Source organism: Heterodontus francisci, chromosome 2 (genome assembly GCF_036365525.1).
Source record: "Heterodontus francisci isolate sHetFra1 chromosome 2, sHetFra1.hap1, whole genome shotgun sequence".
Classification (NCBI taxonomy): domain Eukaryota; kingdom Metazoa; phylum Chordata; class Chondrichthyes; order Heterodontiformes; family Heterodontidae; genus Heterodontus; species Heterodontus francisci.
This window is the reverse complement of record NC_090372.1, coordinates 54,514,886-54,539,937: the sequence shown is the minus strand read 5'-3', so window position 1 is coordinate 54,539,937 and position 25,052 is coordinate 54,514,886. Positions and strand designations below refer to the sequence as shown.

General features: G+C 45.6%; 1 protein-coding gene across 1 annotated transcript in view; it reads right to left on the bottom strand.

Moving 5' to 3' along the window:
• Nucleotides 1–25,052, bottom strand: part of myo10 (myosin X) — a 613,607-nt gene that overhangs the window by 139,072 nt on the left and 449,483 nt on the right. Inside the window, exon 20 of the mRNA XM_068058429.1 lies at nucleotides 17,895–18,019. Coding sequence (XP_067914530.1) covers nucleotides 17,895–18,019 — 125 coding nt within the window. The remainder of the gene's footprint in view (nucleotides 1–17,894; nucleotides 18,020–25,052) is intronic.

Below are 25,052 nucleotides of genomic sequence, written 5' to 3'. Positions count from 1 at the left end.
CTCAGGAATAGGAAGGGTGCAGTCACGATGTTGGGGGCTTACTACAGCCTCCCAAAAGCCAGCGGGAAGTCGAGTATAAAAAATTGGCAAGTCATGTTGCAGCTGTACAGAACTTTAGTTAGGCCACACTTAGAATATTGCGTGCAATTCAGGTCGCCACACTACCAGAAGGACGTGGAGGCTTTGGAGAGGGTACAGAAGACGTTGACCAGGATGTTGTTTGGTCTGGAGCGCATTAGCTATGAGGAGAGGTTGGATAAACTCGGATTCTTTTCACTGGAACGACAAAGAACAGTACAGCACAGGAACAGGCCATTTGGCCCTCCAAGCCTGCGCCGATCTTAATGCCTGCCGAAACTAACACTTTCTGCACTTCCGGGCCCATATCCCTCTATTCCCTTCCTATTCATATATTTGTCAAGATGTCTCTTAAATGTCACTATCGTATCTGCTTCCACCACCTCCCCTGGCAGCAGGTGCCAGGCACTCACCACCCTTTGTGTAAAAAACCTGCCTCGCACATCCCCTCTAAACTTTGTCCCTCGCACCTTAAACCTATGTCCCCTAGTAACTGACTCTTCCACCCTGGGAAAAAGCTTCTGACTATCCACTCTGTCCATGTCGCTCATAACTTTGTAAACCTCTATCATGTCGCCCCTCCACCTCCGTCGTTCCAGTGAACACAATCCGAGTTTTTCCAACCTCTCCTCATAGCTAATGCCCTCCAGACCAGGCAACAGCCTGGTAAACCTCCTCTATACCCTCTCCAAAGCCTCCATGTCCTTCTGGTAGTGTGGCGACCAGAATTGAACGCAATATTCTAAGTGTGGCCTAACTAAGGTTCTGTACAGCTGCAACATGACTTGCCAATTTTTATACTCTATGCCCTGACCGATGAAGGCAAGCATGCAGAATGCCTTCTCGACTACCTTATCTACCTGCGTTGCCACTTTCAGTGACCTGTGGACCTGTACGCCCAGATCTCTCTGCCTGTCAATACTTCTAAGGGTTCTGCCATTTACTGTATACCTCCCACCTGCATTCGATCTTCCAAAATGCATTACCTCACATTTGTCCGGATTAAACTCCATCTGCCATTTCTCCGCCCAAGTCTCCAACCGATCTATATCCTGTTGTATCCTCTGACAATCCTCATCATTATCCGCAACTCCACCAACCTTTGTGTCGTCCGCAAACTTACTAATCAGACCAGCTACATTTTCCTCCAAATCATTTATATATACTACAAACAGCAAAGGTCCCAACACTGATCCCTGCGGAACACCACTAGTCACATCCCTCCATTCAGAAAAACACCCATCCACTGATACCCTCTATCTTCTGTGACCGAGCCAGTTCTGTATCCATCTTGCCAGCTCACCTCTGATCCCGTGTGACTTCACCTTTTGCACCAGTCTGCCATGCGAGACCTTGTCAAAGGCTTTACTAAAGTCCATATAGACAACATCCACCGCCCTTCCCTCATCAATCATCTTCGTCACTTCCTCAAAAAACTCAATCGGAGGTGGAGGGGTGACATGATAGAGGTTTACAAAGTTATGAGTGGCATGGACTGAGTGGATAGTCAGAAGATTTTTCCTAGGGTGGAAGAGTCAGTTACTAGGGGACATAGGTTTAAGGTGCGAGGGGCAAAGTTTAGAGGGGATGTGCGAGGCAAATTCTTTACACAGAGGGTGGTGAGTGCCTGGCACCTGCTGCCGGGGGAGGTGGTGGAAGCAGGTACGATAGTGAGGTTTAAGAGGCATCTTGACAAATACATGAATAGGATGGGAATAGAGGGATACGGTCCCCGGAAGTGCAGAAGGTTTTAGTTTAGACAGGCATCAAGATCGGCGCAGGCTTGTAGGGCCGAATGGCCTGTTCCTGTGCTGTACTGTTCTTTGTTCTCTGAAGGAGGTATTGTTGGATCTGGTGCTGGGGAATGAGGTTTAGATTAGTAATGGAGAACAGCAAGGAACAATCTAAAGTAGAACGGCACAGTGGCGCAGTGGTTAGCACCGCAGCCTCATAGCTACAGGGACCCGGGTTCGATTCCGGGTACTGCCTGTGTGGAGTTTGCAAGTTCTCCCTGTGCCTGCGTGGGTTTTCTCCGGGTGCTCCGGTTTCCTCCCACAAGCCAAAAGACTTGCAGGTTGATAGGTAAATTGGCCATTAGAAAAAAAAAAATTGTCACTAGTATAGGTAGGTGGTAGGGAAATATAGGGACAGCTGGGGATGTTTGGAGGGAATGTAGGATTAGTATAAATGGGTGGTTGATGTTCGGCACAGACTCGGTGGGCCGAAGGGCCTGTTTCAGTGCTGTATCTCTAATCTAATCTAATCTAAAGGGAAGAGAATTAACTTCAATGGGATCAGAGGGATTCTATCCAGGGTAAAATGGAAATAAAGTTTGACAGGAGAAGCTGTCACAGAACAGGTGATCATTGAAGAGATGTTTCAGGTACAGGCTAGGTACATTCCAACAAAGGTGAAAGGTCGGGGAACCAAAGCCAGGAATGTGGATAATGGGGGAGATAGAAAATATGATGAAACCAAAAAAAAAAAGAGGGTGTATTATGCATGTCAGGTGAATTCTTTAAGCGAGAACCAGGCCAAAATACAATAAGTTGAGAGGGGAAGTGAAGAGGAAAATAAGACTGGCAAAGAGAGAATATGAAAATAGAATAGCAGTGAACATAAAAGAGAACCCAAAAATCTTCTACTGGCCTGTAAATAGTAAGTGGCAAGGTCAGACCTATTTGGGACAAAGAGGGTGATATATGCTTAAAGGTGCAGAACAAGATGAGAATACTTAATGAGTATTGGTGTTTACTAAGGGAGAGGATGCTGACAAAATAGGGCAGAAGCAGAGATGGTGGAGGCAATGGATGGGGTGAAAATCGAGAGGCAGGATTTACTACCAAGGCTGGCTATGCTTCGAGAGGATAAGTTACATTGTCCAGATGGCTTGCATCGCAGATTGCTAAATGAAGTGGGGGTGGAGATAGCAGAAAGCTTACCATAATCTTCCAGTCTTCCTTAGATAAGAGGAAGGTGTCAGAGGATTGGAGAAGGGTAAATGTGACACCCTTATTCAAGAAAGGGGGTAAGAACAAACTAACAGAGAAAGTCGATGCAGGGAATGCAATAGATGCTATCTATATGGATTCTAGTGGCGCAGTGGTTAGCACCGCAGCCTCACAGCTCCAGCGATCCGGGTTCAATTCTGGGTACTGCCTGTGTGGAGTTTGCAAGTTCTCCCTGTGTCTGCGTGGGTTTCCTCCGGGTGCTCCGGTTTCCTCCCACATGCCAAAGACTTGCGGGTTGATAGGTAAACTGGCCACTATAAATTGTCCCTAGTATAGGTAGGTGGTCGGGAAATATAAGGACAGGTGGGGATGTGGTAGGAATATGGAATTAGTGTAGGATTAGTATATAAATGGGTGGTTGATGGTCGGCACAGACTCGGTGGGCCGAAGGGCCTGTTTCAGTGCTGTATCTCTAAAACTAAAACTAAAAACTAAGAAAGCATTTGACAAAGTGCCACATCAAAGGCTGGTTAACAAAATTGAGGCTTACGAAATAGGAGGGTAAATGTCAGCTTGGATAAAAAAAATTGGCTTAAGGACAGAAAACAGTGAGCCGGGGTAAATGGTTAAATAAGAACCAAATGCTGGAAATATTCAGCAGGTCTGGCAACATCTGTGAGGAGAGAAACAGAGTTAACGTTCCAGGTCTGTGACCTTTTGATCAGAACTGGCAAAAGTTTGAAATGTAATAGGCTTTCAGCAACTGAAAGTGGGGGGCGGTGGCGGGGGGAAGAAGAACAAAAGGGAAGATCTGAGATAGGGCGGAGGGCAGGTGAGATTAAATGACAAAGATGCCATGCAATAAAAGGCAAAAGGAGTAGTAATAGCCATAGTAAAAGACAAAGCATTTGTCCAGACAGCGTGTTAATAACAGAATAATGAACAGCTTTGTCCGAAAGCAAAAACATGAAAAACAAGCTTACGACTGGTACATGGTAAAAAAAAACACAATTAAAATGTTGGTCATGGTCTAAAGTTGTTGAACTCAATGTTGAGTTCAGAGGGCGAGAGTGCCTAATCTGAAGATAAGGTGCTGTTCCTCAAGCTTGCATTGAACTTCACTGGAATACTGCAGCAGGCAGAGGACAGAAATGTAGGCATGAGACCAAGATGGTGAATTAAAACGGCAAGCAACCGGAAGCTCGAGTCATGTTTGCTGATTCAATGGAGCTGTTCCGCAAAGCAGTCACCCAATCTGCGTTTGTCTCCCCAGTGTAGAGGAGATCACATTGTGAGCGGCAAATACAATATATTAAATTGAAAGAAGTACAAGTCAATCGCTGCTTTACCTGGAAGGAGCATTTGGAGCCTTGGGTGGTGAGGAGAGAAGGTAAAAAGGGCCTGTCCTGGGGTTGGTGGGACCTATACAAGGGTTGCACCTTAGCAGGACTGGGACTAACCAAGGAGATCTGCCAGTGCTGTTGGGGAGGGTTGAAATTAGATTGGCAGGGGGATGGGAACCTGACAGGGAGCTCAGATTGGAGAGAAGCAAAAGTGGTACAGGAAGCAGAAAAGCAGTAAACAAAATTAGAAGGCAGACAAAATGATGGTAAACATCAAATAGGAACAAAATGAGGAATAATGTTCAGACAAAGTTAAGGGCACTCTATCTGAATGCACGCAGCATTCACAACAAGGTAGATGATTTTAAGTCACAAATAGAGGTAAATGGGTATGATTTAATTGCTATTACGGAGACGTGGTTACAGGGTGACCAGGACTTGGAACTGAATATTCAGGGATATTCGTCATTTCGGAAGGATAGGCGGAGGGGAAAAGGAGGTGGGGGAGCACTGTTAATAAGAGACGAGTACATTAGTGAGAGAGGATCTTAGATCGAAGCAGCAAGATGTAGAATCAGTTTGGGTGGAGCTAAGAAACAGCAGGGGGTAGCAGACATTGGTGGGAGCTGTTGAAAGGCCAAACAGTGGTGGTAATGTTGGGCACGGTACAAATCAGAAAATTAGAGCCTGGGCAATATAGAATTAATGGATGTCTTCAATTTATATACATAAAGACTGGGTAAAGCTAATTAGCATTAATGCTGTGCAAAATGAATTCCTGGAGTATGTGTGAGATGGGTTTCCAGAGCAGTATGTTGAGGAACCAACTAGAAATCGGGCTATTTTAGATTTAGTATTATGTAATAATAAAGGGATAATTAATAATCTTGCTGTAAAGGAGCCATTAGGAAATAGTGATCACAAGATGACAAACTTAACATTAAGTCTGAAAGAGATATAGTTCATTCTGAATCCAGGGTCCTAAATCTGAACAAAGGAAACTATGAAAGTATGAGTTGCAAAAAAAGGTTTTGGATTGGGGGAGAGCGAACTTTAGTAAAATAAGGCAGGATCTGGCCAAGGTAGACTGGAAAGAGTTACTTGTCGGGTAATCTACAGAAGAGCAGTGGGGGGCATTCAAAAAGGAAATGGGGAGGGTACAGGCCCAACATGTTCCCTCTAGGGTAATAGGTAGGAGCAACAAGCCCAGAGAACCATGGATGACCAGGGTATGATGAGAAGGAAAAGAGAGGCTTTTAGCAAATACAAGGAGAGCAAATCAATGGAAGCATTAGTGGAATACAGAAAGTGTAGGATGGAGCTTAAGAAAGCAATTAGGAGAGCAAAGAGGGGATATGAGAAAGCTCTGGCTGGTAAAAGTAGGGAAAATCCCAAGATATTCTATAAGTATATCAATGGGAAGAGGATAACCAGGGAAAGAGTAGGACCCATTAGGGACCAAGGGGGAAATTTGTGGGTGGAGCCAAAGGACATTGGTAGGGTGTTGAATGAATACTTCACATCTGTCTTCACCCAAGAGAATGAGGATGTAGATATGGAACGTAGAGAGAGAGACTGTGAGGTTCTTGAGCAAATTGTCATAGGGAGTGACAAGGTATTGGAGGTTTTGGAAGGCTTAAAAGTGGACAAATCTCCAGGTCCGGACGATTTGTGTCCCAGGATGCTGTGGGAGGTGAAGGTGGAGATTGCAGGGGCTCTGACCCTAATTTTTAACTCCTCTCTGGCCACAGGGGAGATGCCAGAGGACTGGAGAACAGCTAATGTGGTCCCACTATTTAAGAAAGGGTGTAGAGATAAGCCAGGGAACTATAGACCAGTGAGTCTCCCGTCAGTGGTAGGGAAACTATTGGAGAAAATTCTGAAGGAGAGAATCTATCACCATTTGGGGAGGCAAAATTTGATTAGGAATAGTCAGCATGGCTTTGTCAGAGGGAGGTCATGCCTAACAAATTTGATTGAATTTTTTGAGCATGTGACCAGGTGTGTAGATGAGGGTAGTGCAGTTGATGTAGTTTCCATGGATTTCAGCAAAGCCTTTGACAAGGTCCCACATGGGAGACTTATCAAGAAAGCAAATGCACATGGGATACAAGATAACTTGATAAGGTGGATTCAAAATTGGCTTAGCTGTAGGAGACAGAGAGTGATGACAGACGGCTGTTTTAGTGACTGGAAGCCAGTGTCCAGTGGTGTACCACAGGGATCTGTTCTGGGTCCCCTATTGTTTGTCATTTATATAAACGACATAGATGACTATGTGGGGGGTAGGATCAGTCAGTTCGCGAATGACACAAAGATTGGCCGAGTGGTTAACAGTGAGGTGAAGTGTCTTGGGTTACAGGAAGATATAGACGGGATGGTCAAATGGGCAGAAAAGTGGCAGATGGAATTTAACGCTGAAAAGTGTGAGGTGATACACTTTGGAAGGAGTAATGTGACACCGAAGTATTCAATGAATGGCCTGACACTGGGAAGTTCCAAGGAACAAAGGGACCTTGGCGTGTTTGTCCATAGATCTCTGAAGGGAGAAGGGCAGGTTAATAGGGTGGTGAAAAAGGCATACGGGACACTTGCCTTTATCAATCGAGGCACAGATTACAAAAGCAGAGAGGTCATGTTGGAGTTGTACAGAACTCTGGTAGGGCCACAGCTGGAGTACTGTGTGCAATTCTGGTCGCCACATTATAGGAAGGATGTGATTGCATTGGAGGGGGTGCAGAGGCGATTCACCAGGATGTTGTCTGGGATGGAACATTTAAGCTATGAAGAGAGGTTGGATAGGCTTGGGTTGTTTTCACTGGAGCAGAGAAGACTGAAGGGTGACCTGATGGAGGTGTACAAGATTATGAGGGGCATGGACAGGGTGGATAGGGAGCAGCTGTTCCCGTCAGTTGAAGGGTCAGTTACGAGGGGTCATAAGTTTAAGGTGAGGGGCGGGAGGTTTAAGGGGGACTTGAGGAAGAACTTTTTTACCCAGAGGGTGGTGACGGTCTGGAATGCCCTGCCTGGGAGGGTAGTCGATGTAGGTTGCCTCACATCCTTTAAAAAGTACCTGGATGAGCACTTGGCACGTCATAACATTCAAGGCTATGGGCCAAGTGTTGGAAAATGGGATTAGATAGACAGGTCAGATGTCTTTAATGCATCGGTGCAGACTCGATGGGCCGAAGGGCCTCTTCTGCACTGTATTATTCTGTGATTCTGTGATGAGGGACAAGTTGGCTAAGGTGGACAGGCAAGGGCTCATATTTAAAGAAGCATTATCCGGTTTACAAAAAAGGTGCATTTCTCCAAGATAGTAAAGAGATACAGACCCTTCGAAAATAGGCGACAGGTTTAGATAGAGGATCTGGATCGGCGTAGGCTTGGAGGGCCGAAGGGCCTGTTCCTGTGGTGTAATATTCTTTGTTCTTTGTTATACAAAAACCCAACAAGAAAGGTGAATCAACAGCAGCTAACAATAGAAGTTAAAGATTGCATTAGATTGAAGAAAGTGGCTTGTAAGGTTGCCAGAAAAAGTGGTAAACCCGAGGATTGGGAACAATTTCGAATCGAGCAAAGGAGGACCAAGAAACTGATAAAGAAAGGGAAAAGAGAATATGAATGCATGCTGGCGAGAAACATAAAGGTGGACTGTAAAAGCTTCTTTAGGTATGTGAAAAGGAAAAGAATAGCAAGGACAAATGTAGGTCCATTGCAGGCGGAGACAGCAGAATTTGTGGTGGAGAATGGGGAAATGACAGAGAGACTACTCAATTAGATTAGATTAGAGATACAGCACTGAAACAGGCCCTTCGGCCCACCGAGTCTGTGCCGAACATCAACAACCCATTTATACTAATCCTACACTAATCGCATATTCCTACCAAACATCCCCACCTGTCCCTACATTTCCCTACCACCTACCTATACTAGTGACAATTTATAATGGCCAATTTACCTATCAACCTGCAAGTCTTTTGGCTTGTGGGAGGAAACCGGAGCACCCGGAGAAAACCCACGCAGAAACTCCACACAGGCAGTACCCGGAATCGAACCCGGGTCCCTGGAGCTGTGAGGCTGCGGTGCTAACCACTGCGCCACTGTGCCGCCCAATTACTTTGTGTCTGTCTTCAAGGAGGGAGATGTAGAAAATGTCCCAGAAATATTAGGGAAGAAAGGGACTTGCAAAAATGAGGAACTGAGAGAAATTAGTATCAATAACGAAGTAGTACTCAAAAAGTGAACTGGATTGAAAGTTGATAAATCCCTTGGACCAGATGAACTGCATCACAGAGTATTGAAGGAGGTGGCTATAAAGATACTGGATGCATTGGTGGTTATCTTTCAAAATTCTATAGATTCTGGAAGGGTTCCTGCAGACTGGAAAGGAGCAAATGTAACCCCACTATTTAAGAAGGGAGCGAGAGAGAAAATGGAGAAACCTGTTAGTTTGATGTCAGTAATAGGTAAAATGTTAGAATCTATGATAAAGGATGTGATAACTGTACACTTGGAGAATAATGATACGATTGGGCAGAGTCAACATGGATTTATGAAAGGGAAATCATGTTTGACAAACCTGTTGGAGTTTTTTGAGGATGTTACTTGTAGCATAGACAACGGAAAAGCAGTGGATATGGTGTATTTGGATTTTCAGAATGTTTTTGGCAAGGTCCCACACAGGAGGTTAGTGAACAAAATTACATCACATGGGTAATATACTCATAGCAGCCACCAAGGGTAATATACTGCTATGGATTGATAATTGGTTAACAGACAGAAAGCAGAGTGTAGAAATAAATGGGTCATTCTCAGAATGTCAGGCTGTTACTAGTGGGTTACCGCAAGGATCAGTGCTGGTGCCACAGCTGTTCACAATCTATATAAATGATTTGGATGTGGGGACCACATTTACAAATTTATTGATGACACAAACAAGGTGGGAATGTAAGTTGTGAAAAGGATGCAAAGAGGCTTCAGGGAGACTTGGACAGGCTAAGTGAATGAGCAAGAACATGGCAAATGAAATATAATGTGAATAACTGTGAGGTGATCCACTTTGATTAAAAGAACACAGAAAGGCAGAGTATTTCTTAAACAGTGAGAGGTTGAGAAGTGTTGATGTCCAAAGGGACCTGGGTGTCCTAAAAGTCACGAAAAGCTAGTATGCAGGTTCAGCAAGCAATTAGGAAGGCAAATGGTATGTTGGCCTTCATTGCAAGGGGATTTGAGTACAGGAGTAAAGATGTCTTGCTCCAATTGTATAGAGCCACGGTGAGACCCACACCTGAAGTACTGTGCACAGTTTTGGGCTCCTTATCTAAGGAAGGATATGCTTGCCATAGAGGAAGTGCAGCGAGGTTCACCAGACTAATCCCTGGGATGGGGGGATTGATTGTCTTATGGGGAGAGTTTGCAGAAACTGGGCCTGTATTCTCCAGAGTTCAAAGAATGAGAAGTGATCTCATTGAAACTTACAAAATTCTTACAGGGCATGACAGGGTAGATGTGGATAGGATGTTTCCTCTGTCTGGTGAGCCTAGAACCAGAAGACACAGTCTCAGAATAACGGGCAGGCCATTTAAGACTGAGATGAGGAGAAATTTCTTTACTCAGAGGTTGGTGAATCTGTGGAATTCTCTGCCTCAGAGGGCTGTGGAAGCTCAATCATTGAGCATGTTCAAGACAGAAATCGATAGATTTCTGGATACTAATGACATCAAGGGATGTGGGGATAGTGGGGGAAAATGGCATAGAGATTGATCAGCCATGATCAGTTTGAATGGCGGAGCGGGCTCGATGGGCCGAATGACCTATTCCTGCTCCTATTTCTTACGTTCCTTGGTGTTACACCTCCTGCGACTGCATGGGCAGATGCCTTGTGAAGGGGCAAGGTGACGGGGGTGTTGGAGGAATGGACCAGGGTGTGGCAAAGGGTACAGTCCCTTTGGAATGCTGACGGGGAGAGGAGGGGGAGATGTGTTTGGTGGTGGCATTATGCTGGAGGTGGCGGATATTAGGGAGGATGATCCTTTGGATGTGGAGGCTGGTGAGGTAGAAAGGGAGGACAAGGGGAACCCTGTCACAGTTCTGGGAGGAAGTGGAAGGGGTGAGTGCACAAGTGCAGGAAATGGGTCGGGCACGGTTGAGGGGCCTTGTCAGCCACAGTGGGGCGGAATCCTCGGTTGAGGAAAAAATATCAGAAACTCTGTTATGGAAGGTTGCATCGTCAGAACAGATGCAACGGAAACAGAGAATGGAATGCAGTGTGAGGACGTGTAGTTAAGGTAGCTGTGAGGGGGTCAGTGGACTTCGAATGAATAACAGCCTAACCCCAGAAATGAAGACAGAGAAGTCGAAGAAGGGAAGGGAAATGTCGGAGATGGACCAAGTGAATGTGAGAGGAGGGTGGAAATTGGACGCAAAGTTGATGATGTTTTCCAGTTCGGGGCGAGAGCAGGAAGCGGCACCAATACAGTCGTCAATGTACCAGAAAAAGAGTTGGAGGAGGGGGCCTGAGTAGGACTGGTACAAGGAATGTTTGACATACCCCACAAAAAGGCAGGCAGGTACCCATAGCGATGCCTTTTATTTGGAGGAAGTGAGTGGAATTGAAGGAAAAGTTGTCAATATCAGAACAAGTTCAGCTAGGCGGAGGAGGGTGGTGGTGGATGGAGACACGTTGGGCCACTGTTCAAAGGAGAAATGGAGAGCCCTCAGACCGTCCCAGTGGGGGATGGTGGTGTAGAGAGATTGGACGTCCATAGCGAAGAGGCGGCGGTTAGGGGAAGGAAACTGGAAATGGTCAAAATGGCACAGGGCAGCAGAAGAGTCACGGTTATAGGTGGGAAGGGACTGGGCAAGGGGAGAAAAAATAGAGTCAAGACAGGAAGAAATAAGTTCAGTGGGGCAGGAACAGGCCAAAGCGATGCATCGACCAGGACAGTCCTGTTTGTGGATTTTGGGAAGGAGGTAGAAGCAGGCTGTTTGGGGTTGTTGGACTCTGAGGTGGGAAGCTGTAGAGGGAAGAATTCCAGAGGTTAATGACAGTTCTGGAGACAGTGGCTTGATGTTCGGTGGTGAGGTCATGATCCAGGGGTGGGTAGGAAGGAGTGTCTGAGAGTTGGCATTCAGCCTCTGCACGGTAGAGGTCAGTACGCCATACAATAACACCACCACCCGTCAACAGGTTTGATCACAATATCAGGGTTAGTCCTGAGAGAACGGAGTGCAGCATGTTCAGAGCGAGACAGGTTAGAGTGAGTGAAGGGAGCAGAGAAATTAAGGTGGCCAATGTCATGCTGACAGTTCACAAGGAAAAGCTTAAGAATGGGTAAGAGGCCAGAGGGAAGGGACCAGGCGGAGGGCGAATGCTGGAGGCGGGTAAATAGGTCTGCTGGTTGGGGGGAGGACTCCTGGTCAAAGAAGTGAGCCCCGAGGTGAAGGCAACAGAAGAGGAGCTCAATATCATACCGAGCGCGAAATTCATTGAAGTGGGGGCGTAAGGGGATAAAAGCAAGTCCTTTGCTGAGTACAGATCATTCAGCATCAGAGGGGAAGGTCATGGGTATAGTGAATACACGGCAAGGGGTCAGAGTGAAGTGCAGGGGAAGAAGGATCTGGAAGGGCATTGTTACCCATGAGCTTCTGGAGCTCGTGTTCCTTACTACCTAAAAGGAAGAGAAAAAGTTTTTTGCTAATGCGTTGGATAAGACGAAGGTTGAAATGCAACTACGGAGCAGGACAGCTTTGAGATAGGGTGAGCCGGTGCGGCTGGAGAGAGGTTGAGTGTGTACATGCGGTGGCGCATGGCACTGAGTGTGGATCTCAGGATGCGGTGAGAACAGCAGTCCGAGAAACGTTGTATGTCTTGGAGATACCAGTAATCCTGGGTGAATTCGAAACATGAAAGATGGACCTTCAGTTGGAATCCACGTGGATTAAGTCGGAGCCGGAGACAGTCACTTAAGGAGATGTGGCTGTGAAACAAGGTTTGGTAAACACCTGATCAAACACCAGGAGAGAAATAGAAAGCAATGAAGATGAACAAGATAAAAGAGACAAACGGAAATCCCGTCAGAGAGAAGAGCAGAACTTTGGGGTTGTTTATCAGACTGAAGGATGGTAGACAGGAGTGTTCCCCAAGGTTTAATGCTGGGACCACTGCTTTTTTTTTGATATATATATGAATGATTTGGATATTGGAAGATAGAAAAATACAAAATTTGGAGGTCTGGAAAACAGTGAAGATGATACAACTCGACTTCAGCAGGACTAGGCTAGCAGAATGGGCAGACAAGTGACAGGTGGAATTTATTAGAGAGAAGTGTGAGGTGATGTATTTGGCAGAAGGGATAGGGAAAGACAGTTTAGACTAATGGCACAGTTCTAAACAGAGTAGAGGAACAGAGGAACCTGGAGGTTCATGTGCATAGATCTTTGAAGGTGATAGGACATATTGAAAGATTAATTCGCAAGGCGTATGCGATCTTGAGCTTCATAAATAGAGGCACAGAGTACAAAAGGAGGGAAGTTATGCTGCCCCCTGACAAAGCTCTGGTTAGGCCACAACCAGAGTACTGTGTCCAGTTTTAGTCACCACGCTTTAGGAAGGTTGTGAGGGTCCTTGAGAGGGTGCAGAGGAGATTTATCAGAATGGTTCCAGGGATGAGGGATTTTAGCTACAAGGTTATGTTGCAGAAACTGCGATTGTGCTCCTTGGAGCAAAGGAGATTGAGGGGAGAGTTGATCGAGGTGTACAAGATTATGACAAGTTTAGATGAGGTAAACAAAAAAAAGCTGTTCCCATTAGCTGATCGTACAAGGACCGAGGCATACAGATTTAAGTTTTCAGCAAGATATGCAAGGGAGATGTGAGAGAGAACCTTTTATTTTTACACAGAGAGTGATAATGACTTGGAACTCTTTTTAAATTTATTCATTCATGGGATGTGGGCATTGCTGGCCAGGCCAGCATTTATTGTCATCCCTATTTACCCTTGAAAAGGCGGTGGTGAGCAGCCTTCTTGAATTGCTGCAGTCCATGTGAGGTAGGTACACCCACAGTGCTGTGAGAAAGGGAGTTCCAGGATTTTGACCCAGCGACAGTGAAGGAACAGCAATATGGTTCCAAGTCAGGATGGTGTGTGACTTGGAGGGGAACTTGCAGGTGGTGATGTTCCCGTGCATTTGCTGCCCTTGTCCTTCTAGTTGGTAGAGGTCATGGTTTTGGAAGGTGCTGTCGAAGGCGCCTTGGTGCATTGTTGCAGTGCATCTTTGAGATGGTACACACTGCTGCCACTGTGTGTCGGTGGTGGAGGAATAAATGTTTGTGGATGGGGTGCCATTCAAGCGGGCTGCTTTGTCCTGGATGGTGTCGAGCTTCTTGAGTGTTGCTGGAGCTGCACCCATCTAGGCAAGTGGAGAATATTCCATCACACTCCTGACTTGTGCCTTGTAGATGGTGGACAGGCTTTGGGGAGTCAGGTGGTGAGTTACTCTCCGGAGGATTCCTAGCCTCTGACCTGCTCTAGTAACCACAGTATTTATAAGGCCGGTCCAATTCAGTTTCTGGTCAATGGTAACCCCCAGGATGTTGATAGTGGGGGAGTTCAGCGATCGTAATGCCATTGTATGTCAAGGGGAGATGGTTAGATTCTCTCTTGTTGGAGATGACATTGCCTGGCACTTGTGTGGCGTGAATGTTACTTGCCACTTATCAGCCCAAGCCTGGATATTGTCCAGGTCTTGCAGCATTTATACATGGACTGCTTCAGTATCTGAGGAGGTGCTGAACATTGTGCAATCATCAGTGAACATCCCCACTTCTGATCTTATGACTGAAGGAAGGTCATTGATGAAGCAGCTGAAGCTGCTTGGGCCTAGGACACTACCCTGAGGAACTCCTGCAGCGATGTCCTGGAGCTCAGACGATCGACCTGCCACAACCATCTTCCTTTGTAATAGGTGCGACTCCAACCAGCAGAGAATTTTCCCCATGATTCCCATTGACTTCAGTTTTGCTAGGGCTCCTTGATGGTCAAATGCTGCCTTGATGTCCAGGGCAGTCACTCTCACCTCACCTCTTGAGCTCAGCTCTTTTTTCCATGTTTGAACCAATGCTGTAATGAGGTCAGGAGCTGAGTGGCTCTGGCGGAACCCAAACTGAGTGTCACTAAGCAGGTTATTGCTAAGCAAGTGCTGCTTGATAGCACTGTCGATGACACCTACCATCACTTTACTGATGATTCAAAGTAGACTGATGGGGCAGTAATTGGCCGGGTTGACTTTAGATTAGATTAGATTAGAGATACAGCACTGAAACAGATCCTTCGGCCCTCCGAGTCTGTGCCGAACATCAACCACCCATTTATACTAATCCTATACTAATCCCATATTCCTACCAAACATCCCCACCTATCCCTATATTTCCCTACCACTTACCTATACTAGTGACAATTTATAATGGCCGATTTACCTATCAACCTACAAGTCTTTTGGCTTGTGGGAGGAAACCGGAGCACCCGGAGAAAACCCACGCAGACACAGGGAGAACTTGCAAACTCCACACAGGCAGTACCCGGAATCGAACCCGGGTCCCTGGAGCTGTGAGGCTGCGGTGCTAACCACTGCGCCACTGTGCCGCCCCACTTGTCCTGCATTTTGAGTACAGGACATACCTGGGCAATTTTCCACATTGCCAGGTAGATGCCAGTGTTGTAGCTGTGCTGGAACAGCTTGGCTAGGGGCGCAGCAAGTTCTGGAGCACAAGTCTTCAGTACTATTGCCGAAATATTGTCAGGACCCATAGCCTTTGCAGTATCCAGTGCCTTCAGTCGTTACTTGATATCACGCGGAGTGAATCGAATTGGCTGAAGTCTGGCATCTGTGATGCTGGGGACTTCAGGAGGAGGCCGAGATGGATCATTAACTCTGCACTTCTGGCTGAAGATCGTTGCAAATGCTTCAGCCTTATCTTTCGCACTGATGTGCTGGGCTCCCCCATCATTGAGAATGGGGATATTTGTGGAGCCACTTCCTCCACTTAGTTGTTTAATTGTCCACCACCATTCACGACTGGATGTGGCAGGACTGCAGAGCTTAGATCTGATCCGTTGGTTATGGGATCACTTAGCTCTGTCTATCGCATGTTGCCTCTGCAGTTTGACCCGCAAATAATTCTGTGTTGTAGCTTCACCAGGTTGACACCTCATTTTGAGGTATGCCTGTTGCTGCTCCTGGCATGCCCTCCTGCACTCTTCATTGAACCAGGGTTGGTCTCCTGGCTTGATGGTAATGGTAGAGTGGGGGATATGCCAGGCCCTGAGGTTACAGACTGTGGTTGAGTACAATTCTGCTGCTGCTGATCGTCCACAGCGCCTCATGGATGCCCAGTTTTGCATTGCTAGATCTGTTTGAAATCTATCCCATTTAGCACAGTGGTAATGCCACACAACACGATGGAGGGTATCCTCAATGTGAAGGCAGGACTTCGTCTCTACAAGGATTGTGCAGTGGTCACTCCTACCAATATTGTCATGGACAGATGCATCTGCAGCAGGCAGATTGGCGAGGACGAGGTCAAGTATGTTTTTCCCTGTTGTTGGTTCCGTCACCACCTGCTGCATAACCAGTCTAGCAGCTATATCCTTTAGGACTCAGCTAGCTCGGTCAGTAGTGGTGCTACCGAGCCACTCCTGGTGATGGACATTGAAGTCGCCCACCCAGAGTACATTCTGCGCCTTTGCCACTCTCAGTGCTTCCTCCAAGTGGTGATTAACATAGAGGAGTACTGATTCATCAGCTGAGGGAGGCGGTAGCTGGTGATCAGCAGGAGGTTTCCTTGCCCATGTTTGACCAGATGCCATTAGACTTCATGGGGTCTGGAGTCGATGTTGAGAACTCCCAGGGCAACTCCCTCCCGACTGTATACCACTGTGCCGCTACCTCTGCTGTGCCTGTCCTGCCGGTGTGACAGGACATACCTGGGGATGGTGATGGCAGTGTCTGGGACATTGTCTGTAAGGTATGATTCCTTGAGTATGACTATGTCAGGCTGTTGCTTAACTATGATGGAAGCAAAGATGATCAATGATTTCAAAAGGAAATTGGATGGACAATTGAGGGAAAGAAACTTGCAGGGCAATGAGGATAGAGCAGGTGAATGGGACTGATTGGATTGCTCTACAGAGAGCCAGCATGGACTCGATGGGCCAAAGCACCTCTTTCTGTGCCATAATGACTCTATGACTCCTCAGAGTTAATGATCTGGAGAGGTCTCATTTAAAGCTATTGTAGCATTTTGAAAATAGCAAATCCCATGATTGTTCCACACACATATCTAAATATAGTTGAATTATTCTGCAATTCCAGCAGGAAAGCTGTGCTTGCAGGGCCTGTCGGCAATGGCATTAGTCCTTTTATACAGGCCTCAAGCCACATATGAACCATGTCTGCCAATTTCTGTTCTTTGTTGCTGCTGGTGGTCGACTTTGGTGAATGGACTTGTAACAGGTACACTCTGGATCAATATTTTCATTATATGCAAATATCATTAATTACAAACTCTAGCAACACTCGTCTCTCAAGCTTTAAGGATTATTTTCTTAAATATAAAATGAATACCAAAATTTAACATACATGTAAGTGTACTTGGAGTACCTTCACTCATAGCTAACCAGTAGCATGGGGACTCGGTAGCAGAGCTGTTTTACGGGATGTTCACAGTACTCATCCAAAATTAAAATTCTCAAATTATAACCCTCCATAGCATCACCCTTCCTGATCTCTGTGACCCCCCTTCCAGCACTACAACCCTTTGAGCTTTCTACGGTTCTTCCAATTCAGGCCTTTCTACTATTTTTCTCTTCCTTTAAGTCGTTCCTTAAAATCTGCCTCTTTTACCAAGCTTTTTATTACTTTTTCTAATATCTCTAAGTACCTGTGTCAAATTCTGTCTGATATATTTTCCGTGTAGCGCCTTGGGATGTTTTATTATGTTAAAAGGTGCTAATGTTTAAAGGGCGGCACAGTGGCGCAGTGGTTAGCACCGCAGCCTCACTGCTCCAGCGACCCGGGTTCAGTTCTGGGTACTGCCTGTGCGGAGTTTACAAGTTCTTCCTGTGACTGCGTGGGTTTCCACCGGGTGCTCCGGTTTCCTCCCACAGCTAAAGACTTGCAGGTTGATAGGTAAATTGGCCATTGTAAATTGCCCCTAGTGTAGGTGGTAGGAGAATGGTGGGGATGTGGTAGGGAATATGGGGTTAATGTAGGATTAGTATAAATGGGTGGTTGTTAGTTGGCACAGACTCAGTGGGCCAAAGGGCCTGTTTCAGTGCTGTATCTCTAAATATATAAATGCAAGTTGTTGTATTATGTATGGAATCAAGTCAGTTTGGTTCACTGTGAAACAAGTGACTTTTTTCAGGCTCAACTGAGATAAGTATGTATAGAATTAATCTCCAAAACATATGGAGTGATCAAACGGTCCTGTGTATAAATCTTGATCTACAAATAATACCTTGCATAGAAGTTCTGGAAGTGCCTCCTGACTGGGAATCCTGCTCGTCGTATTTTCACAGTTTCCAACATTCCTGAATATCTCAATTGGTTTAGCACCACTGTTTGGTCAAACTGATCTGGCATCTGAATTCAGAGAAAGTGAGAACAGAGGATTATCATATTTGGCAGAAATAGTGCAGTAACACTAACAGCAATAGGAAATAATAATTGTCCATCAATCTCCTGTAATTTGAAGTATGCCGGCTACTAAAGGATTTTTACTTCCTTAGCCAACCACACATTGTGTAAAAGGGCAGTGTTGACATGGAAATGAGAACATGACACTTCATTATGCTGGTATACAGAGGAAGGAATGGCAATGTTACTGTGTCACTAAATTCTACATCATGACGTTACAATTTGCTTTCAAATCAGAATTTAATGCTTTTAATGATATTAAAAACAAATTCAGATAATTGACCTATAAAATTTGCACCAGAGCAGATATCAAAACAAACAAAAGCAGGATTGGTAAAACATCCCAATAGGGTGCATTATCCCTTTAAAATGTGCAAGTTATTTGTGGTAGATTGAAGATTCTTCGAAGAAGTCACGCATGTTCAGTATGAACTTTAGAAATGTAAATTAAGATGCTTGAACGGATGCAAAAATAAACAAAAAGCCCGTTTGCATCGGGAAAGAGAAACTAGGCACTAGCCGCACAGCAATAGCTTTTAAATTTGCAAATGTTAATGGTAATAAACAATTGGAATTTTTTTCTCTCTTCACTGTTTCACAGCCATTTATCCATCATTCTCCCTTCTGTACCCGATTAGCATTCCATTATTCATTGACCAATGCAATCAATCAGACAAACAAAGGACTTGAACCTGCTTATAGTAAGTGACTGTGCCAGGAAAACAAACCATTGTCCAAAGCTCTGCTGTGCACACAGTGCCTCAGAGGGGAAAAAAATAATTTCTCTGTCAATAGATGTGCCATTACTGCTCACTAAGAAAGATAACTTAAGTACACAATAAGCCTGGCAGCATAATGAAAGCTCATGTAATTCAACAACACCTTGCACACAAAATCTAACAAATCTCAAATTTTTCACAAGATTTTAATTTTCTTAACTCTTTTGCCTGTTTGGGTAACAATACATTCAGATTGATAATCCGGCTGTTGCTGTGCATTTTCTCTCCACATTTTCACTACAGAAATAGTGAATCCTCTGACCTACCTTCGAGCACCCAAAGTCACATGTGTAAACTCATTAATGGGCACCTGAACATACTTCGGTTAGTCAGCAGCTAGTGGTAGCATCATCCTCGATTTTTTATTTAGTTGCAATTATTTAACAGAACATTAAAATCTGAACTCAATCTCAAAATGAAGCATTCAGTCTTCTAACATACTGCAACCCAGAAGACAGAGGTCACGTTACAATGAATGCCTTCCCTAAACTGCATTCGCAAGAGCCTCTTTCCTACCTGTGATAGTAAGATGGTTTGGATGCAGATTTACACACCTACCATCAATTACCCACTGCAGAAGCTGACTCTTCAACTGGGCGAACTGATCATTGTAACAACTTACCTCTCTCTCTCTCTCTTCTCCCAGCCCCCATCACCAAAAAAGGAATGTCTCACTTCTTGGCATCTAATATTCCATCCACTAGCCTGGAAGAAATGCTGGAACACTCTCAAGAGACAAATAAACTAGAATGACCGAGAGCCCTGGCACTCGACAGTGAATAAAACCCACTGGGTTGCGAAAAGCTTAAGCTACCAGATCTACCCTTCCATCATTTAAATAGTTTAAAGTTTTAAGTTTGTTTGACTACTGCTAGAAGGGAAGAGTACAACACATACTTTTTAGGAACTTATTGTGCCAACAAATCTCTCTTTTTTTAAAAAAGAACAACTGTCAACAGAATTTGCCAACAAAATAATGTGAAATTCTATTGGTTTTATGAAACAAATTTAAAACCTTACCATGTTGCGGACCTAGCATAAATTCTTCACCATTCCTTTTCCTTTAAAGGTTAAAGTGAACTCCACACAGAAAGGCTTAGGGAGTGACTATCTTGACCTCATTCAGAGATGCAGATAAACTGAACAATACCAAAGTCAGTCTAGCAAGTTAAAAGTGGCCAGTTTCTATGGCAACACTTTCTATGCTGAGGCTAATTGGTGCCATGTACTGAGAGGGCCAGTGGACTGCAACAAGAGCAGCAGTGGCCAATACTCAACCACTGAAAGGCTGAACCTCAACAAGTCACCTACTGAGACAAACCTACTATGGTGTTCACACCAATTTTAGGGAGAGAGAAAGATCGAGTGAGATCTAGCTGACTGCTTCTTCTAGCAAGCTTACCAAATAAATGATTTGCTCTAGCATTTCATCTCCAATCATTACCCAGATCTCCATGATTTTCTACATTTCAAAAATTTATTATGAAAAGTAACGGTCATCAAAGGGGTAAATTTTTCACACAAAGAATAGTGGGTATCTGGAATGAGCTGCCAGAGGAGGTGGTGCCAGGCAGGAACAGTATCAACATTTAAGAGGCATCTGAACAAGTTCTTGAATGAGCAAAGCATAGAGGGCTATGGAACTAATGCAGGCAGGTGGGATTAGTATAGATAGGCATTATGGTCAGCATAGACACGGTGGGCCAAAGAGCCTGTTTCTAGGCTGTACAACTCCATGACTCTATGTATGTTGCATGATTATAGAATGCAATAATAGTTATAAGGACATTTAAAAAGTTGTACATTTTGGGCAGAATAAACAGGCTGGTACAGGCAGTTAATTTTACCATGAAGATGCATTGGGCAGAATTTCAATTCAGAAGTCAGGACCCTGATGTCGTGTTCATTTCCAGTTCTCGACCCCACACCACATTCACTGTTCAATTAGCTGCCACAGGTACAGGACACATAAAGCAGTGAGCCTCACTTAAAGGGCCAACAGCAACCATTGCTGTAGCTGTTGTTTGCCTCAATAATGAAAGGAGAAGCTGAGCAGAGGGCAGTGGGCAAGGAGAGGCCCCGTGCCAGGGCAACCGTCCCTCGCTTTTCTGACACTTCACTTAAGGTGCTGCTGGAGGCAGTGGCATCATAGAGAAATATCCTTTTCACTGCCAGTGGTATGAGAAAGCCTGCAAAGCAGACTAAGGTGGCAGAGCTGGAGGTGGCTCATGAGGTCATTCGCAGAGGAGGAACTCGGTCCACTGCAGCAAATGTTTCAATGACTTGCTTAGGTTTGGCAGGTGAGTCAAAGATACACGCAGATGGCATGCCTCTTGGCCAGTAGTCACCAGAATACAAAAGAGAGGGGCATCTTTAGGGCGCATAGAATTCTCCTGGCCATAGGAGATATATGCACTGCAGCATTAATGCCCCATAAGCATAGTTCATAATCCAATTGGACAGCAGGTTACAGTAAAGACTGCAACATCTTATGTGAATGAAAAGCTGCAGGTGGTGAGAGAGAGAGGCATTGTCCTAATGGTATTTTTCTTCACCTCGCAAGCCAAATAGGAGAACAATGGCGAGGGAGAGCAAGAGGGCAACGTTTGGATGGCAAGGTCTCCCAGCTCATGTCACTAACACATTTGGAGGAGCTGGCCCGTGATCTGGCCAGAATGGCAAGCCACCAGGACATTGGAGACAGAGAAACGAGAGTTCAGCATAGACAGGATGAAAATATCTCAACATCCTCAGGTTCAGGGGATACATGGCAATCCTCCTCATGGAACAAGCAGCAGAAGCATCTATTGATTGTGATGATTTCTCATGACCGCCTTTTCTTATGATGTCACCCACAGGGTCAGGGACAGAGAGTAAGAGTTGACACACTGCCAACGTGTTCTGAAGGAGTCCGAGGAGGAAGATACATCAGAGCTTGCACCATCACATCTTACTTGCGCACCCTCCACCAGCGCAGACACTCGCACCTTGGTGGGTCTTTGTGCAGTATTAGAAATGGTGGCACAGGATGATGGTACTTCAGAGCAGCACAGTGACGCAGTGGTTAGCACCGCAGCCTCACAGCTCCAGCGACCCGGGTTCAATTCTGGGTACTGCCTGTGTGGAGTTTGCAAGTTCTCCCTGTGTCTGCGTGGGTTTTCGCCGGGTGCTCCTGTTTCCTCCCACAGCCAAAGACTTGCAGGTTGATAGGTAAATTGGCCATTATAAATTGCCCCTAGTGCAAGTAGGTAGGGGAATTGAGGGAAGGTGGGGATGTGGTAGGAATATGGGATTCATGTAGGATTAGTACCAATGGGTGGTTGATGGTCGGCACTGACTCGGTGGGTCAAAGGGCCTGTTTCAGTGCTGTATCTCTAAATAAAAAATAAGAGCAGGAAGAGACAGGGGAGGCACAATCAGCTGTGGGCAGTTCCTCTCGGAGGATGGAGGACAGGTGGCTCGACCTGGAAAATCAGAGTGTGATGTGTGCCGACGTCTTGGAGTTACCTGAGGCACTGCAGAGTGATGGGATGAAAATGGAGGAGACTATTCATCTTATGTGCTTCACAATGTTTCAGTGTTTTGAGCACATGAGCTCCTCCAATGAGAGAGTGCGGCTTCATGTGGATGCAGGAATAGCGCACTGACATGCATGCCACAGTCTGCAGCATTGACCAGCTAGGGGCGTAAATGGCACAATGAAGCATGGAGTGGATGCTAGCTAGAAATGTAAAAATGGATAGCAAGAGTTTCAACAGAAATTTAAAAAGGAAAAGAGTAAATAAAGTGAGTATGGGTCCTCTACTGATTGAGAATGGGAAGGTAATAGTAGATAAGGGCGGCACAGTGGCGCAGTGGTTAGCACCGCAGCCTCACAGCTCCAGCGACCCGGGTTCAATTCTGGGTACTGCCTGTGTGGAGTTTGCAAGTTCTCCCTGTGTCTGCGTGGGTTTCCTCCGGGTGCTCCGGTTTCCTCCCACATGCCAAAGACTTGCAGGTTGATAGGTAAATTGGCCATTATAAATTGCCCCTAGTATAGGTAGGTGGTAGGGAAATATAGGGACAGGTGGGGATGTGGTAGGAATATGGAATTAGTGTAGGATTGTGGGTGGTTGATGGTCGGCACAGACTCGGTGGGCCGAAGGGCCTGTTTCAGTGCTGTATCTCTAAATAAATAAAGAAAAGGCGGATGAAATGACAAATATTTTGCTTCTGTCTTCACTATAGAGGATACAAAAACATTCCAGTTATAGCTGTAAATCAGGACGTGGAAGGAAGAGAGGAACTTGGTGAAATTACGATCATCAGGGAAGCAGTACTGAGCAAACTGATGGAGCTGTGGGCTGACAAGTCCCCAGGTCCTGATGGGCTTCATCCTCGGGTCTTAAAAGAGGTGGCTAATGTATTGGTGTTAATTTTTCAAAATTCGCTAGATTCTGGAAAGGTTCCATCAGACTGGAAAGTAGCAAATATAACCCCTCTATTCAAGAAGGGGGAACAGTCAGAAAGCAGGTAACTTTGGCCAGTTAGCTTGACGTCTGTCGTGGGAACAAAGAACAGTACAGCACAAGAACAGGCCATTCGGCCCTCCAAGCCTGCGCCGATCTTGATGCCTGCCTAAACTAAAACCTTCTGCACTTCCGGGGTCCATATTGCTCTATTCCCATCCTATTCATGCATTTGTCAAGATGCCTCTTAAACGTCTCTATGGTACCTGCTTCCACCACCTCTCCCGGCAACAAGTTCCAGGCACTCACCACCCACTGTGTAAAGAACTTGCCTCGCACATCCCCTCTAAACTTTGCCCCTCTCACCTTAAACCTATGTCCCTTAGTAACTGACTCTTCCTCCCCGCCCCCCCGGAAAAAATCTTCTGACTATCCACTCTGTCCATGCCACTTATAACTTTGTAAACCTCTATCATGTCGCCCCTCCACCTCCGTCGTTCCAGTGAAAACAATTGTGTTAGAATCGATCATTAAGGATGCTATAGCTTGGCATTTAGAAAAACTCAAGGTAATCAGGAATAGTCAGCATGCTTTTGTGAAAGGGAAATCATATTTAACCAATTTATTGGAGTTCTTTGAAGGAATAACATGCACTGTGGATAAAGGGGAGCCCGTTGATGTACTAGTTTAGTTTAGAGATACAGCACTGAAACAGGCCCTTCGGCCCACCGAGTCTGTGCCGACCATCAACCACCCATTTATACTAATCCTACACTAATCCCATATTCCTACCACATCCCCACCTGTCCCTATATTTTCCCTACCACCTACCTATACTAGGGGCAATTTCTAATGGCCAATTTACCTATCAACCTGCAAGTCTTTGGCATGTGGGAGGAAACCGGAGCACCCGGAGGAAACCCACGCAGACACAGGGAGAACTTGCAAACTCCACACAGGCAGTACCCGGAATTGAACCCGGGTCGCTGGAGCTGTGAGGCTGCGGTGCTAACCACTGCGCCACTGTACTGTACTTGGATTTCCAGAAGGCATTTGACAAGGTGCCATATAAAAGGTTATTGCGCAAAGTAGGATCTCATGGTGTAAGGGGTAACATCTTAGCATGGATATAAGACTGGCTGACTGGCAGAAAACAGAGTATGCATAAATGAGTCCTTTTCTGTTTTAGTTTCGGTGACTGCAGCTTTGATAGTAACGGAGGTGCGGGAGCGGGCTTACAGCTGTGAAGTCAATTTCAGTGTAAGTTTAAAAGTGAATTCCCTTTTGTTTTCGGAGGACCAGGGGACTGCTGGGTAAGTAAAAAGTATATATTTGTGTGGTGGCTGTACCCGAGACACTACACGTATAGTGTCTCCCACCCACCCTCCTCCTCTAACCAAAAAAAAAGGACTCTGGTGTGTTGATAAGGTAAGCTTTTTTTTTTAAGAAGTTCTGTCCGTTGGATTGCTAACCTCTTTTGCGAACAAGTTTTGACTTTTTGTTTTTTCAGTAGATTTGTTGGGAATTTAGAATAGTGGGAATGGAGGTTAAGGCAGTTGTATGTTCCTCCTGCAGAATGTGGGAGGTAAGGGTCGCCAAGAGTGTCCCTGCTGACTGCATCTGTGGGAAGTGCACCCAACTCCAGCTCCTCGAGAACCGCGTTAGGGAACTGGAGCTGGAGCTGGATGAACTTCGGATCATTCGGGAGGCGGAGGGGGTTATTGAGAGGAGTTATGGGGAGGTAGTCACACC